Source organism: Perca flavescens, chromosome 6, assembly GCF_004354835.1.
Source record: "Perca flavescens isolate YP-PL-M2 chromosome 6, PFLA_1.0, whole genome shotgun sequence".
Lineage (NCBI taxonomy): Eukaryota > Metazoa > Chordata > Actinopteri > Perciformes > Percidae > Perca > Perca flavescens.
The window spans coordinates 38747019-38764858 of NC_041336.1; the positions used below are offsets into that span (position 1 = coordinate 38747019).

Below are 17840 nucleotides of genomic sequence, written 5' to 3' on the forward strand. Positions count from 1 at the left end.
AACACTATTGTTTTATTGTACAAATTAGCTACAAGTATCATTGTACAGAAGTTACCTCATGTAAGTCACTCCTACATTTTTAAATTTTACAGCAAAACTTGCTCTTTGGGGAAAAAAAAGTGTGTTCATATTAATCAAACGAACTGGGCCCAATGCGAAAGCCCCCTTACATCATTATATTCCATTATAATTTATATTTTGAATTGTGTTTTTACTGTTTACTGAGAGTTTAGTGTCTTCCTTGAGATAAATAAAGATGTTTTCAAAGATGTATCAGAATGAAGGAAATTAAGTTTTGATGGTCAAAGTTTCCTGGGGAAACCCCAGACCCCCCAGTTAATATGGGTGTGGGCACACAACCCACTGGATCAAACAGTGTGAGATCAGTGTGTGTGTGTGTGTGTGTGTGTGTGTGTGTGTGTGTGTGTGTGTGTGTGTGTGTGTGTGTGTGTGTGTGTGTGTGTGTGTGCAGCTTCAAGCAGGCCTTTGAGTGGCCTAATTGCATTGGAATACAGCAGTCTGAGATCTGGCTCAAATGATGTGTGTGTGTGTGTGTGTGTGTGTGTGTGTGTGTGTGTGTGTGTGTGTGTGTGTGTGTGTGTCTGTATAGTGAAACATGGATGGAGCTTGTAGGTAATGGAAAACACTCGGAGCCCTTGTGGCCGTGTCAGGAGTGGTGAACGATTTCCTAGCAGCATGTTACTCACCCAGAGGTACTGGAGTGACTCACCACAGTTAGGAAGGCTGAAAACACTATACTGATGGTGAGGATAGAGTCAGCCTGGGCTGAAAGGCTGTATAAATAATGCTTAAAAGTTAAAAGATCCCAAAATATATTTTTTTAGCTGTTTAAATCAATCTGACATTGTTGTTTTTCAATGACATCGTAATATTGAGTGGTATATATGGACGATGTTCCACTTCCGGGATTGCTCCGGTGATGTCCCTCATTTCGACCTGATATCCCAAACCATCCACTTCCTTTGTGTTGGCATTTTAAACGCTGGTGGATTTCTGAGGACTATGGTTAACTGCTCCTCAGATCTCTGCAGGGTAAATCCAATCCAATGAGAGACTAAACATTGAGCTTAGCTGTTAAAATATGTATTTAAATATAAATATATACTTGTTACATGTGCCTCTGATGTGTGTCTTGTTTTCTCCCTCTGTCTCTCTCTCTCTCTCTCTGTCCCTCATTCTGCCCTCCTCCCTCTGCCTGTTGCACACCTGAGTGTAATCAGTGTTCAGGTAGAGTGGGGGAGGTGATAAGAAGGCAGAGAGTGAAGGGACAGAGGTACGTGGAGAGGACACCAGCAGCACACTATCACCTTTTTCCTCCACAAGGAGGTTTGTGTTTCCCAACCTCCATATACACTTAGGTGCTGGAGTTTTGTTATTTTAGTTTCTTGTGTTAGTTTGGGCTGGAGGTTACTGAGAGTTCAGTTATTCGTCTCTTTTGTTTGTTCTAGAATTAGTTTTACCATTTTTAGGTAATTTAGGGGGAGACGCGGAGAGCGACGGCCCATAGCGTGGTTGGTCCAGCGTCTTCCTATCTTTTGTTCTTTTTGGCCGGGATCTCCAGTCCCTTTTTCTTTCTCTTTGTGTGGTACTTTTGGGAATATTTTTGCATTATTTAATAAAAGCTTGTTGGTTAATTGTTAACCTTGTGTCTGGCATCCTTGTTTATAGGTTGCATCTTCCAATCCCTTTTGAGCCTTGGTTTGATTCTTTAAATGGAGGCTGTAACAATACTGTACATATAAATGTACACATTTGAGTCTGCAAATAAGTAATTTTAGCCTTCAAGTACATAAAATTTGGGAAAAGTCACTATTCTCTAAAATCTGCTAAAAGTTACTTAATAAGACTTCTCCATTAAATTCGCTGGAGACTGAAACAAGGTTGCAGCAGGTGGAATCCTAGTTTCTAACCGGTTTCTAAATACCTAGCTGTAACTAGTCCAACACTCCGTACTCTGTACACGTAGGAGTCCCCTACCAGTACAGGTGTTCCTCGACCATTTTGGTGACTGCTCTGGACACGGCTCTTTCTTGCGGCGTGAGGTTATTGTTGAGGTTGACACCCAGCTTCTCTTCCAGGAAGTCTACGATGAACTCTGACCCCGAAGCCTGCTCGTGGTTGTACTCGATCCAGGGCATCTTCCCCTGCGGCGACAGCTTCCCATCAAAGTAGTTCTGCAGAAGGAAACACCTTCATTTGAGAACTTGTAGAATTCTACATACAGTTTCTCGGCAAACTGAGCATGTTTTTGTAGATTGACAGGACAATTTGTTATGCAATGTTTTCCTGTTACTGACTTTTAAAATGGTGTATTGCAGTGGTTCCCAACCTGTGGTTTGGGATCCTTTTAAAGGTCACGCCAATGATTTTAAACTGAGTCCAATTTACTGATCATGAGGAATACTACTCAACCCGTGACAACAGTTGTATTATACCTTCTCTGACTCTGGAGGTTCAGAGTTTAAAAGACAGGAAAGCTCTACTGTTAGATGCTATTGAGTTGTGTTATGGGAATTGTAGGATCCATTGTTTATGGAGCTTAACCCATACACAGAACTTAAAGTTAAGAAAGCTTGGTCTCTGCTGCACAGATATTTAAACCAAGGTCATCCAACTTTGTGAAAGAGCAATACACAATGACTGGAATCCTTTTGACAAGATAGTAAAGCAACAGAAAACAATTTTGCTACACAGAATTATGTGTTTATTTTTTGTAATTTTGCTTACTCTAGTGGATTACTCAATCATTTCTGTTCAGGCCACTAAAAAGTATTCAGATAAATCCGTTTGAGAAGTAAAACCCCATGCAACCAGTGATGAAAGATCACAAGTAGAAATGGCTTCTTTCCAGGCAGTCGAAAACCAAATAGTTTAGGAACAAATAGTCAACGAACATGTTACGAATTATTAAGTTGGGCTATGAATTAGCCCAACTGTCATTAAGAGCATGATGACATCTTCATGGGATATGCATTTTGGTAAAACACCAAACCCAGAAATGTGTGTTACATTTCTGGAAGCCACAGCAGTTTTGCTTTGTATAAACATTGGAAGAACTGGGTAAGCATGAGCAGTCAAGGCTGAGGAGGCGACATTACAGACTACCAGAAACACAAGCTTCAAGAACAGAAAGAATACACTGAATGCTATATGACTGCCTGGTGATCTCTGGGAAGTGTGGTGCAGAAACACCACAGTAAGGAGCACATCAGACTCCTCTCCTGTAGCTCTGTGTGTAGTCTATATTCCACCAGTCTTCCCTTTTTTTTCATCCGGACGTCCATCCCCATCCTCTGTCTCTGTGTTGGCGTTCTAACCTCCGGTGGATTTGTGAGGACTATGGTTAACTGCTCCTCAGATCTCTGCAGGGTAAATCCAGACAGCTAGCTAGACTATCTGTCCAATCGGAGTTTTCTGTTGCACAACTAAAACTACTTTTGAACGTACACATGTTCCACCAAAATAAGTTCCATCCTGAGACTATTTAGCAGAGACACCGTCATTGAGTCTGGAGCCCAAGACGATTGTGATTGGTTTAAAGAAATGCCAATAAACCAGAGCACGTTTTTCTCCTATCCTAGAATGCTGTGTGGACTAGCCGGAGCCTCCTCCGCAGCGCCGTGGAGGAAGGTCTGGCAATGCAAGAGTACTCTGTGTATAATAAACTCTGAGACGGTGTGCAGAGTATCACCTGGTAGGGCAGGTCCACCATGCGCAGGTACGTCTCGATTTTGAGGCAGAAGGGTGAGAGGCTGGGCACGCCGTTCTTTGGCCTGGAGAACTGATGCAGGATGATGGCGTCTTTAGAGTCCAACTCCTGCTCCTTCCTACACAGATGAAGAAAACATCTTTAGTACATAAACAGTGTTGCTCGGACTGATCTATTTAAGTCAAATGTTCCCAGCTCAGTTTGAAAATTCCTATTGTATAAGATAACTGAATACATTTGTTTGTTAGTTTTACATATACTGGTATATTTAAATTGACAACTTTATTTTATCTGCTGTCCTCAAACCCACCTTAAATAAAATGACCTTGCTGTGAAAATAATTTTTTCTTTTGAGGAATTATTTGATTGACAATAAGCAGAAGGCAAAAGCACTTAAAGTGCTCATATTCTGCTCATTTTCAGGTTCATAATTGTATTTAGAGGTTATATCAGAATAGGTTTACATGGTTTCATTTTCAGAAAACACCATATTTTTGTTTAATGCACATTGCTGCAGCTCCTCTTTTCACCCTGTGTGTTGAGCTCTCTGTTTTAGCTACAGAGCATCTCACTTCTGTTCCATCTTTGTTGGGAGTCGCACATGCTCAGTAGCTAGGTAACGACTACTAGCCAGTCAGAAGCAGAAATGTGAGCGTGTCCTGACAGTACCTAGGTAAGGACTACTAGCCAGTCAGAAGCAGAGTATGAGGGCGTGCCCTGACCATACCTAGGTAAGGACTACTAGCCAGTCAGAAGCAGAGTATGAGGGCGTGTCCTGACAGTACCCAGGTAAGGACTACTAGCCAGTCAGAAGCAGAGTATGAGGGCGTGCCATGCTAGCAGCTAGGCGAGCATTATAACATGTGTTCCAAAGTGACCATGTTTGTCTCTGAAGTAAAGGCTGGACTATAATAGAGCTGTTTGGAGCAGTTTGGGAACAGTGTTTTCTGTTGGAGATGGTAAGTCCTTTTGGGGGGGACTTTGGGCTTTTTCACTTTGGAAGCCTATTACATTCACAAAAAAGATATATAACACAATAAAGGAAAGGGAAAACGCCAAAAAGCATAATATGAGCACTTTAACTCCCAAGCTTGTTTAATGCTATAATGGATTTCCCCACTTGGTTTAAGATACAGCAGCAAACAGCTGATTCTTCAGGGAGGAATATAAGCTTTGATATCCTTAACCCTGTTGATGATGTGTAGGAACAATAGTAAAGAGAGCATTGATACAAACTTAAAGGACAGCAATGGTAAAAATGTTATACAAATAATGTGATAAAAATAATGACAATTTGCACAAGTCTGGCTGAGAACAACTGGTGTTACTACCCATTTGCTAGGGCAGCCAGTGCTGTGAGATAAATACCAAACAGAACTCAGCAGCTAGCAGGACTTGCCGTTCGGTATCAGGCTCTAACAAACCTTCCTGGGAGGAAAGGGTCATACACCTGGAGTTTATTATAGTACGGTGACACTGCAGTAAGTCCCGGTGTCCCTGAGCTCTGCTTTTTTAAACACTCTCAACCACCCACCAACACACATTTTTTTATTTTTAGAGACTGCGGTGGCTTTACTTCATTAACTTCCAAACAATAGCTTTGTGCAGACCTACATTTTGTTTTCCTGGTGGAACTCCATGAAGATATATCCTTTCTATTAATCAGCAATGCTCAGTCAAATACAGGTTTTATGATTTCAGTCAATATTGCAACTTCCCTCGTGTAAATGATTTACTTCTTTATGTTTATGTAACCAATATGTCCCCAGCTATTAACCAAAGGTATTGTATTAACGAGAACTGTTTGTAGGGCATTTTAAAATGAGAAAAGCTTTCTTAGAAGTAGTGGTCGACCGGATTTGTTTTCAATGGGCGATATTTAGACAGCAGGGCGGCCGATATATAATGACCAATGACCATTTCATGTTGTTTTTTTGCACCTGATGAATTACAACAATAATAATAACAAATTAAAGCTGCGAGCAGCGATGGATGGGCCCTTCCTGTTGCCACCAGGGGGCGCTATGACTTTAAGTAAATATCGGCCTTTATTTGTCCTCAGTGTTGGACTCCTATGAATCCTGAAAAGTTTCGAGGTAATCGGACAACGTACACTTGAGTTACACCCACTTCCTGTTTCGGCGGCGAAATGCACAAAATGGCCGCCCCGCCACGGCCACGCCCTATGACGAAAAGTTTTTCTTTTAACAACTTTTCATCTTTAACCTCTTAAGATGGCACAGACCGAGTTTGAAGTTGATCGGATGAAATCTCTAGGAGGAGTTCGTTAAAGTACGACATGTGGAAATGGCCAAAATCGCATTAATTTCGAACATTTAATTCAAAATGGCAGACTTCCTGTTTGGTTTAGGGTATGGCTCTAATGAAGTGTTTTGTACATCTTGACATGTTACATATGTGTACCAAGTTTCGTGAGTCTACGTTAAACACACTGCAGCGGCTCAATTTTCTTAACTTTCTAGGGGGCGCTAGCGAGCCGTTTTTTGTGCGCCTATTCCCAAAACCCTTAAAATACGTACATTTTCACCAGACTTGATGCGGCCGCCAAATTTGGTGAGTTTTTGAATATGTTAAGCCCCTCAAAAAGCCAATTCATTTGACGGGAAAATAATAGAAAGAAAGAAAGAAAGAAAAATAATAATAATTCCTTCAGTTTCAATAGGGCCTTCGCCGCTGTCGGCGCTCGGGCCCTAATTAAAGCTGCGAGCAGCGATGGACGGGCCCTCGCGCCTCTGCGCGCGTCGGGGTTACCGGCGAACGCCACTCCTTGCGACCGTGCATTCGCGCGGCACTCAGACGCCGCAAATCGTCAACAATGAAAAGGGAACTCCCCGCCGAGTTCAACGATAGCTCACACAAGACTCTACGTCATACGGTTCATTAGCTGTGAAAGGGGGCGTGGCCAAAGCATAGGGGGCGGGTCCAACCATCACCAATTAAAAATGAAGCCTCTGCTGAGATGAATGATACCTCACACAAGACTCTACCTTAAATGGGTCAGCACGTATGAAAGGGGGCGGGCCAAACCATCACCGATGAAAAAGGAAGTCTCTGCTGAGTTCAATCACACCTCACACAAGTGTTTACATCAATCGGGACATTAGTAATAAAAGGGGGCGTGGCTTGAACATAGGGGGCGAGCCAAACCATCACCAATGGAGAAGGAAGTCTCTGCTGAGTTCAATGATACCTCACACAAGGGTATACCTTAAACGGTTCAAATGTTATGAAAGGGGGCGTGGCTTATGCATAGGGGGCGGCCCAAACCATCACCGATAAAGAAGGAAGTCTCTGCTGAATTCAATGACACCTCACACAAGACTCTACCTTAAATGGTTCAAATGTTATGAAAGGGGGCGTGGCCTGAGTAAGTGGTCGTGGTCATATTATAGGGGGCGGCTCAGTATCAGACGTAGACCACACATTCTGAGTTTCATGCAAATCGGATGATGTTTGTCATATAAGGCAGATTTCCTGTTGCCAGCGGGGGGCGCTATGACCAAAAGTCAATTTTGGCCTGTAGGTGTCCTCAGGACTGGACCCTTGTCAGTCGTGAGAAATTTCGGGCAGATACGACAACATACACTCAAGTTACAACAACTTCTTTGTTCATCGCTAAACACTCAAAATGGCCGCCAAGCCCACACCGTCTGACGAAAAGTTTTTCTTTTAATAACTTTTCATCGTTAAGGTGTTGGGATGGTACAGACCAAGTTTGAAGTCCATCGGATGAAATCTCTAGGAGGAGTTCGTTAAAGTATAGCACCTTGACTTTTAGGCCTACTTCCTGTTGCCACCAGGGGGCGCTATGACTTTAAGTAAATATCGGCCTTTATTTGTCCTCAGGGTCGGACTCTTATGAATCCTGAAAAGTTTCGAGGTAATCGGACAACGTACACTCGAGTTACACCCACTTCCTGTTTCGGCGGCGAAACGCACAAAATGGCCGCCCCGCCACGGCCACGCCCTATGACGAAAAGTTTTTCTTTTAACAACTTTTCATCTTTAACGTCTTAAGATGGCACAGACCGAGTTTGAAGTTGATCGGATGAAATCTCTAGGAGGAGTTCGTTAAAGTACGACATGTGGAAATGGCCAAAATCACACTAATTTCAAACATTTAATTAAAAATGGCGGACTTCCTGTTGGGTTTAGGGTATGGCTCTAATGACGTTTTTTGTACATCTTGACATGTTACATATGTGTACCAAGTTGCGTGAGTCTATGTTAAACGCACTGCAGCGGCTCAATTTTCTTAACTTTCTAGGGGGCGCTAGCGAGCCAATTTTGTGTGACTGTTCCCGAAACCCTTAAAATACGTACATTTTCACCAGACTTGATGCGGCCGCCAAATTTGGTGAGTTTTTGAATATGTTAGGCCCCTCAAAAAGGCAATTCATTTGACGGGAAAATAATAATAGAAAAATAATAATAATTCCTTCAGTTTCAATAGGGCCTTCGCCGCTGTCGGCGCTCGGGCCCTAATTAAAGCTGCGAGCAGCGATGGACGGGCCCTCGCACCTCTGCGCGCGTCGGGGTTACCGGCAGACGCCGTTCCTTGCGACTGCGCATTTGCGTGGCACTCAGATGCCGCGAATCGTCAACAATGAAAAGGGAACTTCCCGCCGAGTACAACGATACCTCACACAAGACTCTACGTCATACGGTTCATTAGCTGTGAAAGGGGGCGTGGCCAAAGCATAGGGGGCGGGTCCAACCATCAGCAATTAAAAATGAAGCCTCTGCTGAGATGAATGATACCTCACACAAGACTCTACCTTAAATGGGTCAGCATGTATGAAAGGGGGCGTGGCTTAAACATAGGGGGCGGGTCAAACCATCACCAATGAAGAAGGAAGTCTCTGCTGAGTTCAATGATACCTCACACAAGTGTTTACATCAATCGGGCCATTATTAATAAAAGGGGGCGTGGCTGGAACATAGGGGGCGGGCCAAACCATCACCAATGAAGAGGGAAGTCTCTGCTGAGTTCAATGATACCTCACACAAGGGTATACCTTAAACGGTTCAAATGTTATGAAAGGGGGCGTGGCTTATGCATAGGGGGCGGGCCAAAACATCACCAATAAAGAAGGAACTCTCTGCTGAGTTCAATGACACCTCACACAAGACTCTACCTTAAACGGTTCAAATTTTATGAAAGGGGGCGTGGCCTGAGTAAGTGGACGTGGCCATATTATAGAGGGCGGCTCAGTATCACACGTAGACCACACATTCTGAGTTTCATGCAAATTGGATGATGTTTGTCATATAAGGCAGATTTGCTGTTGCCAGCGGGGGGCGCTATGACCAAAAGTCAATTTTGGCCTGTAGGTGTCCTCAGGCCTAGACCCTTGTCAGTCGTGAGAAATTTCGGGCAGACACGACAACGTACACTTAAGTTACAACAACTTCTTTGTTCATCGCTAAACACTCAAAATGGCCGCCAAGCCACGCCCACACCGTCTGACGAAAAGTTTTTCTTTTAATAACTTTTCATCGTTAAGGTGTTGGGATGGTACAGACCAAGTTTGAAGTCCATCGGATGAAATCTCTAGGAGGAGTTCGTTAAAGTATAGCATCTTGACTTTTAGGCCTACTTCCTGTTGCCAGTAGGGGGCGCTATGACTTTAAGTAAATATCGGCCTTTATTTGTCCTCTGGGTTGGACTCTTATGAATCCTGAAAAGTTTCGAGGTAATCGGACAACGTACACTCGAGTTACACCCACTTCCTGTTTCGGCGGCAAAACGCACAAAATGGCCGCCCCGCCACGGCCACGCCCTATGACGAAAAGTTTTTCTTTTAACAACTTTTCATCTTTAACGTCTTAAGATGGCACAGACCGAGTTTGAAGTTGATCGGATGAAATCTCTAGGAGGAGTTCGTTAAAGTACGACATGTGGAAATCACTAATTTAGAACTTTGAAATCCAAATGGCGGACTTCCTGTTGGGTTTAGGGTATGGCTCTAATGAAGTTTTTTGTACATCTTGACATGTTACATACGTGTACCAAGTTTCGTGAGTCTACGTTAAACGCACTGCAGGGGCTCAATTTTCTTAACTTTCTAGGGGGCGCTAGCGAGCCATTTTTGTGCGCCTATTCCCGAAACCCTTAAAATACGTAAATTTTCACCAGACTTGATGCGACCGCCAAATTTGGTGAGTTTTGAATATGTCAAGCCCCTCAAAAAGCCAATTCATTTGACGGGAAAATAATAATAATAGAAAGAAAGAAAAAATGTACTGAAGGAAAATTTAAATTGAGCGGAAGTACATAGGAGGGCGGAGTCAGGCTAATAATCCCCATAGAATCCCCCAGAAATCAGTTGAAACAACAAAACTGATCTTGAATGTGTCTTTCCATATCCTTTTTGACGCATTTACCATTACTTTGTCAGAATTACCATCAAGAGGGACCTATAGTAGGACATATACAAAACAAGCAAACAAAAAGAAATTCAAATAACAATGTTTTCCTGATCACAACATGAAAACTTCATGCATTTATTACCATTTCCATGAAATTTAAACATGACCTGCCAAAGCTTTGTATGCCACTTAAGCAGCAAACAGAGAAAACCACATTTAATCTATAATGTCAAAGCTATGGCTCCCTGTGCACCATAAGTTATTTATGCCGCAAACAGGAAGGGGTAAAAGAGAGACTTTACAAACTAGCCTTAGTATCATTTTGCAGGCCGACAGACAGAACTTTCCCAGTCTGTTTAGCATATCTTGTCACTGGCCAAAGCTCTTCAAGTCTGAATAATTTAATAAACCTGTACTCCATACTCCACTTTTTACATTATTTCATGAATACTACAATTACCTGCCAGTTTAATAATACAACTACTTGTCTTTTTAATATATATATAACTAAAAATGATGCTTTCTAATACAGTTTTTGTTAAACCTGTTGCGTATTTTTTGTCCACCCTCAGGGATTTAAATGGCTTGGAAAAAAAACAATACAATCCTCTCAGAATAACACAATACGATTCAACAACACCCAAAACTACAGCCTCTAAAATGACCATAAAGGTAAATCAACACTTCTTTGGGTTGTAACTAGGGCTGTCAATCGAAAAAAAAAAAATTAACAAATTAATTGCACAATTTGCTGTAATTAATCGCGATTAATCGCTTTTTTTAAATTGAGACTGAAGCTTATAATAATTTAAATGCTAAATCACTTAACTTTGCAAATATGAAGTTCAGAATGTTTAATATCTTTCAGAACAACAGCAGCAACAATTTGGCTTATTTAGTCCTGCTGAAGGCTGCTGAAACGGCTAGAAACTGTCTGATTTGAGAGCAGATTTTTGTCACCGTCCCCGGCTGCTGTCGCCTGCTCTCGTCTACTTTACAGGCGAGGAGCAGTTCATCTCCAGCGAGCCGAGAGTTCAGTTCATCTCCAATGAGCCGAGAGTTCAGTTCATCTCCAACGAGCCGAGAGTTCAGTTCATCTCCAACGAGCCGAGAGTTCAGTTCATCTCCAACGAGCCGAGAGTTCAGTTCATCTCCAACGAGCCGAGAGTTCAGTTCATCTCCAACGAGCCGAGAGTTCAGTTCATCTCCAACGAGCCGAGAGTTCAGTCGCCGGCAGGGCAGTCGGGACTCACCCGGAAATGGCGAGCAGGATGAGGTGACTAGAGTCTCTCAAAATCTGACGAAAATCTTCTAAACTGACCTTTGTTGATCTGAAATGAAGACAGATTCAGCAACTGCACGGCCTATTTCTCGCTTAAAATGTTTCCAGAAACATGTTTCAGTGAACTATTTTAGTACAATATGAGATCGTATTCTGAACAGCCGCCATGACAGTCTGGCTTTGGATTTCCGGAGAAGACAAACCCATGTGACGCGTTCGTCCAATCAGCTGCCGGTTTTCATTACTTGGGCAACAATACAGTTTAGCGCCACCTGCTGTTATGGAGGCGTATTACGTTTCTCAGCCGCCACATGAAGTAAACAAACAGCTGCGTTAATTTCGTTAATATTTTTTAACGAGTTAAATATTAAAAAATTAACGCGTTAATTTTGACAGCCCTAGTTGTAACATGATTAGGTAAGCTCTAATACCCTGTTGAGTTGTGTAAAAGGCCTCAATTTAAAAGATGAAAATGAGAGTAAATCCATCAAAGCACAAATTGATTTCCCCTTTAACCCTACTGTTATGAAGCTCAGTGTTTAATCTTTTAGTTAAACTAACCAGATTTTGCCACAATCTCTGTGAGCTATCGTGTTGTTGCATCAAACTTGTTGTCAGTTGTCATTTCAGGCCAAATCGATGCAAAGAAGGTAAGAATAATGTGTGTTGATCTACTGTGGAAAAGAAACGGTTTGCGTTTGTGCCTTTCCAAATTGTGGCAACAGAATGAGAAAATACAAATACCTAAACTTAGGTGACAGTTAGGGCTGGGCGATATAGCTGAAAACTGTATCGCGATATAAGTGTTTCATATCGGTCGATATCGATAATTATTGATATTTTTTATGACCTATTTAAAATAAGGACCAGGAGAAAAATATATATTAAATTTAAACATTTTTATTTTAAACTTAACCTTCCTCTGATTATAATCCCCTCAGTTATAAAGCGGGAATGTCAACACAACCATGGAAAACACTCAAATAATTAAAATGTAAACATAGGTCTAAAATCAAAATGAACACTTAACAATTATCTCTTAACATTAAGGTGCAAACTTAAAGAATAAGTAAGAAATGCTTCATAAAGTGTAATAAAATAGTGCAAAATGTTAAATATAATAAACCTGAGAAACTATTTTCTGCAGGTTTAGTGCTAGGTTGGTAACCTGGCTTCTGAACAGACATGTCTGCCTCCGTTATTTCTTTGTATCGTTTAGTAAGGTGCTGATGCAGAGTACCTCTCCATGGTGGTCTGCTGCTTGTAGTGTTTAGTAAGGCGCTGATGCAGAGTACCTCTCCATGGTGGTCTGCTGCTTGTAGTGTTTGGTAAGGTGCTGATGCAGAGTACCTCTCCATGGTGGTCTGCTGCTTGTAGTGTTTAGTAAGGCGCTGATGCAGAGTACCTCTCCATGGTGGTCTGCTGCTTGTAGTGTTTAGTAAGGTGCTGATGCAGAGTACCTCTCCATGGTGGTCTGCTGCTTGTAGTGTTTAGTAAGGTGCTGATGCAGAGTACCTCTCCATGGTGGTCTGCTGCTTGTGCGGTGTAGCAGCTGCAGATGTTGTTGGACGTTGCTGGCGAATACGGCTGTGCTCCAAAGTGTGAGCGCGGCTAAAGTGGTAAAACTAGTTTGTGGTAGTACCAGTGTTGGTGGGGACGACGGTCTGACGACATTGGTCTGTCTACGGTCAGACTTATAAAATCCCCAAAAACTGCCATACTGACTTTTCCTGTTTTATCAACAATTTCCTCGCTCGCTGCGGCACTCACTTTCCACTTATCACTCCACGCCGGTTCTGTTATTGAAGAACACGAGACAGTGATGTGGCGCAACCAAACTTGATACTGTTACATGATTGGCTGTTAGAGTGTCACTCCCTACGTTGCTAGGTTACCAGAGAGCGAGTGCCTTTGTTCATGCAACCAAACTTGCTTCACAATCTCTGGTTTCTTCTGATGAAGAAAAACAAGTTATCGAACATTTTATCGACCGCATTTTCTATTGATATTGATTACGTGTCTATCGCGAGACATATCGTTATCGTTTTATCGCCCAGCCCTAGTGACAGTACCAACTTTGAATTTAAATGTTTTTTTCACAATGTCTGAGTTGAAAACGCATCTTGTTGTCACGTAAGGGCCCTGTTCATGTTGCACAGAATTTTTTTTTATTGCATTTAGTGTCTGTTAAGAGGCACAAAGGCACTCTTTAGAACATGCCCCCACACCTGGCATTTTAGCTAACTGGGAGCTTTGACCATTAGCTGCAGCAGCTCCAGTTTGCTAGCACCGATTTTGGTCGTTTTTTTTCCTATCGACAGTACTCTGTGACATCTAGCGATCAAGATTCAGGTAAAAATCGGCCGGATTTGTCCTTTAATTGCCCAATCTAGATAGTATCAGCATGTACATCTATGTCTGAATAGTATTCCGATGTATGTTTATTTTTTGGCATATCACATGATCTCTGACCATGTGATGTGATGACAACAGATAAGGGTTATGGATCACTGCAATCAAACACACCTGAGGAAGGCCAAATTGGGGGCCGAAACGTTGTGTGCCTTATTTTGCACTATTAAAGTATTTTTTCGGCACATTAAGCTTTAGACTTTACCTTCTTTGAACACTTTGGTAGATGTAGCTTGTGGTGCTGTTGAATTGGCCTACTGTCAGGTGTTTCAACTATTTTGTCGAACCGATGAATATCAATGAGGGTAGGCTGAATAACAGATGCAATACGGTTCAACAGCAGCCCAAACTGCCAGCCTCAAAAATAGTCACCTGTCTAAAACAGTGATTTACTGCAGGACTGTTGTATTAGACTACATTAGTTTTAGCTAGGTGTACCTAATAAACTGGCAATTTAGTGTGCAGTGTATTTATACAGTATGCACAATCTATGAACTGTAGAAGTGGGCTGTCCACTGTGCTGTGGTGCTGAAACCGATCTAGGTCTTGAAAGTCGCTGTCCACATTCACATGGTGCTGAAACCATTCCAACTCTCATCGTCCACTTTGCTTCATCTGTTCTAGGCATCCCATCATTTTAATGCGTCTGTCAGTTTAAATGTGGTGCTGAAATCTCCTTGAAGAGCCACTTAAAAAGCTCTCCGGACATTAAGGGTCTCTCATGGAGGAGACACGCAGCTGCCGCCAGTGCCAACAACACATCAAATGGCATGCACAGATGATGCCGGCCGCCTCAGCAGCATGCACGTGATTTAGCAGCGTTTCTGCACGAAATACAAGGTTACACAGATTATCACGGGGGAGGGAGGGGAGCGAAAGCACACTACCAGGCCACTGTTACAGGATGTACTTACTCCCCGGCACTGGCCTGGACAAAAATAATCCCCTCATTGACAGGCACGCATTCCCAGCACTAACAATAGTCCTGAGATAATCACTTTTCCATCGCGGGGATTAACCATATCTCGCTCATCCGCCATCATTACAAGGTAAAGGCCTAGCTGTAAATGTGTTTTCTTTAAATATTACAAAGCGGCAGATGTGTATCTCACGGCAGAGTGCATTAAAGGTCGCTCTGACTCCGCAGCGCCCGAGGAGCGCTCCGTTTCTACACGCTCAGGTGCCGACGGTGCTGGCACGGGAGCTGGCACAAGAGAGAAAACGTGACTCGTTTTTTATTTATTTATTTCATTCTCTCATCTAGTGTTGTGTCCTTGGAAAGAGGAAAACAGGGTTCTGAAACCTCAGCAACCACCGCGAGATCTGCACAGAGATGACATCAAGCGAAAGGACTCCCATGTCCATTCGTGGTTTTATCCCGGGTCATTCCGATGACACGGATCAGTCACTGTCAGCAGCTGGGATTAACAATTAGACCCGCAGCTCTGACGGCTAAATAATAAAAGAAGTGATGAGGCATGCTGTGTGGTTCCTACCTGATGGCGAGCAGTTCATGCAGTAGGTAGGCTGCAGCAGCCAGCAGGGCCCCCCCGGTGATGTACAGAGTCTTCTTCCACCAGGAGTCCGATCCCAGAGCCGACATAATGCCCCCGTAGTCCTGTAAAGGGAAGGCGATGATATAGCCATACAAAGACTGCTGCTGCTCGGAGCCGCACAGCCCGAGGGGCAGGCTGTGATTCCGCCCGAGTTCAACCACACACGGCCGGGAAGAGGCGAAGCCAGCAGCCCAGTACATCCTCCCTCCCTCGGTTACAGCACCCCCGCTCCCTTCCAGCTGTAGTCCCCGTTAGGCTTCATCTAAACAGCCGGCGGGTTGTCTACGGCATGGCGGCGGTGTGGCTAACGTTTCTCCGGAAAATCAAAAGGTGTAAACATCTTGGCTCGCCCTCCCCAGCTGGATGATGCTCTGCACCCCCCAGTCGTTCCCTTTGCAGGTTTTAGAGAGCGCTGTCAAGCTAAGCAGAAATTAAACAGCTACACTTCCGCTCACACATTTCAAAAGAAAATGCCACCGTTGGAGCTGGACGGTTTTTGATGAATTGTAGGCCTATACGACGTTCTGTCAACAACACTAATAGTATTGACATTTCACACTGCTCCAATGACATTTTATGTAAATAATAATAAAAAAAACGGTTTTTAAATCTACTGCTGAACTATTGAAACTGCTATAGCACAGGCTGCATGGTCTTTCACTGAACTGTCGGGACTCCCACTCATCCAGCATATATAGAGCCATTTCTTTCAATAGCTACACATACAGTGGTGTTATATAAATTATTATATATGACTGCAACTAACATTTGTTAATTATTTTCCAGATTCATCGTTTTGTCTATAAGGTTTGGCCTAGAGCCAAAAGTTATACATTCAAATAGCTTGTTTTGTCTGACCAGCAGTCCAAACCCTAAAAATATTCAGTTTAGTATCATATGAGAAAAAGAAAAGAAAAAAAGCGCATCCTCATTTAGAGAAACTGGAACCAGAAAATCTTTAGCAGTTTGGCTTGGAAAATAACTCACGATTATTTGATTATTAAAATAGTTGCTGATTTATTTCCGGTTGATGAACTGAGTGACTAATTGTTTCAGCTTGGAATGTTAATAATGTTCAAACTGGTTGTTGGCTTGAGCTGAGAAATGCTGTTTAAACAACCTTGTTCAGTGCTATATTAGTTTGCCTTTTCCAGTAGTTAGTGGACCTCGAGTTGGAATCCCCCATCTAAATACATCACTAGTAATAACCAATCAATCAAGGGGCTTGCTGTTTGAACAAAAATGTTTAATATCATACTTTTATTTTCACGGTGAACTCGGTCAATATCCGGTGTTATTGTGCCAAACTCTGCTACCTTGACGCAGCTGGCCTTTTGTCTGCTCCAGTGGAGGAGTCACCCCGCCCTGCCGCCTGCATCCCAGTGAAACCAGTGGCTCACCATGACACGCTGCTTATTGGCGGATAACCCTAAACGACAAGTCCTTTTGATATCATAAAATAAATTAAACCGAGTTTAGTGATCATTGGGCCACCTCACTGGAGGATACCTGCTGGAGATCTGTTTACCCGGGGTCTCTGGCCAGTGAGTGCGTGTTCAATGTCATCTTAGAAATCGGTAATTCTGACTGCTGAGTGAGTACTTCCACGTAGCTCGCCAGTATTTGAACGTAATTCGAATAGCCTACTGCATTATCAATTATAAACTATCCAGGATAGCAACCTTCAAAGCCTTCTAGTAATAAACTAATAATATTCGTTAAACGCAGGACACAGATCACCTAGCTAGAGTTAATAATTCTGAATATAATAATAATGAACACAAATGTGAAATAACACGTGATAATACAGGCAGAATGAAAAGTCTACTCACTCTGGAACAACTTCGGAAGTGTAAGAAGACATTCATCTTGACGGATAAATCCCCCGGCTGTTCTTTGAATCGGTTTGTGGAGCATGCCGAAAGGTAGATGTGGACAACTTCAAGAAAAAAATAAGAAAGTCCTATCTTACAGCACTATCGGTGACACACTGATGCCAGTAAATCAAATCAAATCCTCCGGTCAACCGGTAACACTCTGTCCTGGTCGATAACAGCTGGTGTGTTTAAAAAGAACAGGATGAAGTGATGATGTGGATTTAATCTATGTGATCTAGGTGATTGTACTTTAAAGTCCTCACTGCAGCCATGGCTACAGCCAGTTAGGTGCGCTCTCCCGCGGCTTTAGGGAGCGCGCATTAGAGCAGGAGAGATTTGTTATTGTAGACAGCTGAACCACTGTGGGGAAAAAAATCCACTGCAGACACTACTGTGTGGCAGTTCTAAAGGTTTTCCCCATTTCATTTTTTTATTATATATTATTATAATTTTAGACAATCAACACAGTGGTTATTATTGTCAACCTTATACACATTTGATAACTTCTAAAATGTGAAATAACAGAAGTATCTGAAAATCATCAACCCACAAAGTGTTTTGTTAGCTTCTGCATCAGAGAAAAACATCTT

At 42.6% G+C, this 17840-nt stretch overlaps 1 protein-coding gene across 2 annotated transcripts in view; it reads right to left on the reverse strand.

Moving 5' to 3' along the window:
• Positions 1-17512, reverse strand: part of faxcb (failed axon connections homolog, metaxin like GST domain containing b) — a 33042-nt gene extending 15530 nt beyond the window's left edge. The window contains exons 1-4 of one of the 2 annotated variants that reach the window (XM_028580854.1): positions 17206-17512; positions 15314-15435; positions 3713-3848; positions 1999-2195 (exon numbers count right to left, since the gene is read on the reverse strand). In XM_028580854.1, the coding sequence (XP_028436655.1) occupies positions 1999-2195; positions 3713-3848; positions 15314-15435; positions 17206-17241 (491 nt within the window). In that variant the 5' untranslated portion in view covers positions 17242-17512. Of the gene's footprint in view, positions 1-1998; positions 2196-3712; positions 3849-15313; positions 15574-17205 lie in introns of those variants that run through there. The other variant, XM_028580853.1, reaches the window with a different exon arrangement.
• Between the last annotated feature and the right edge of the window lie 328 nt (positions 17513-17840).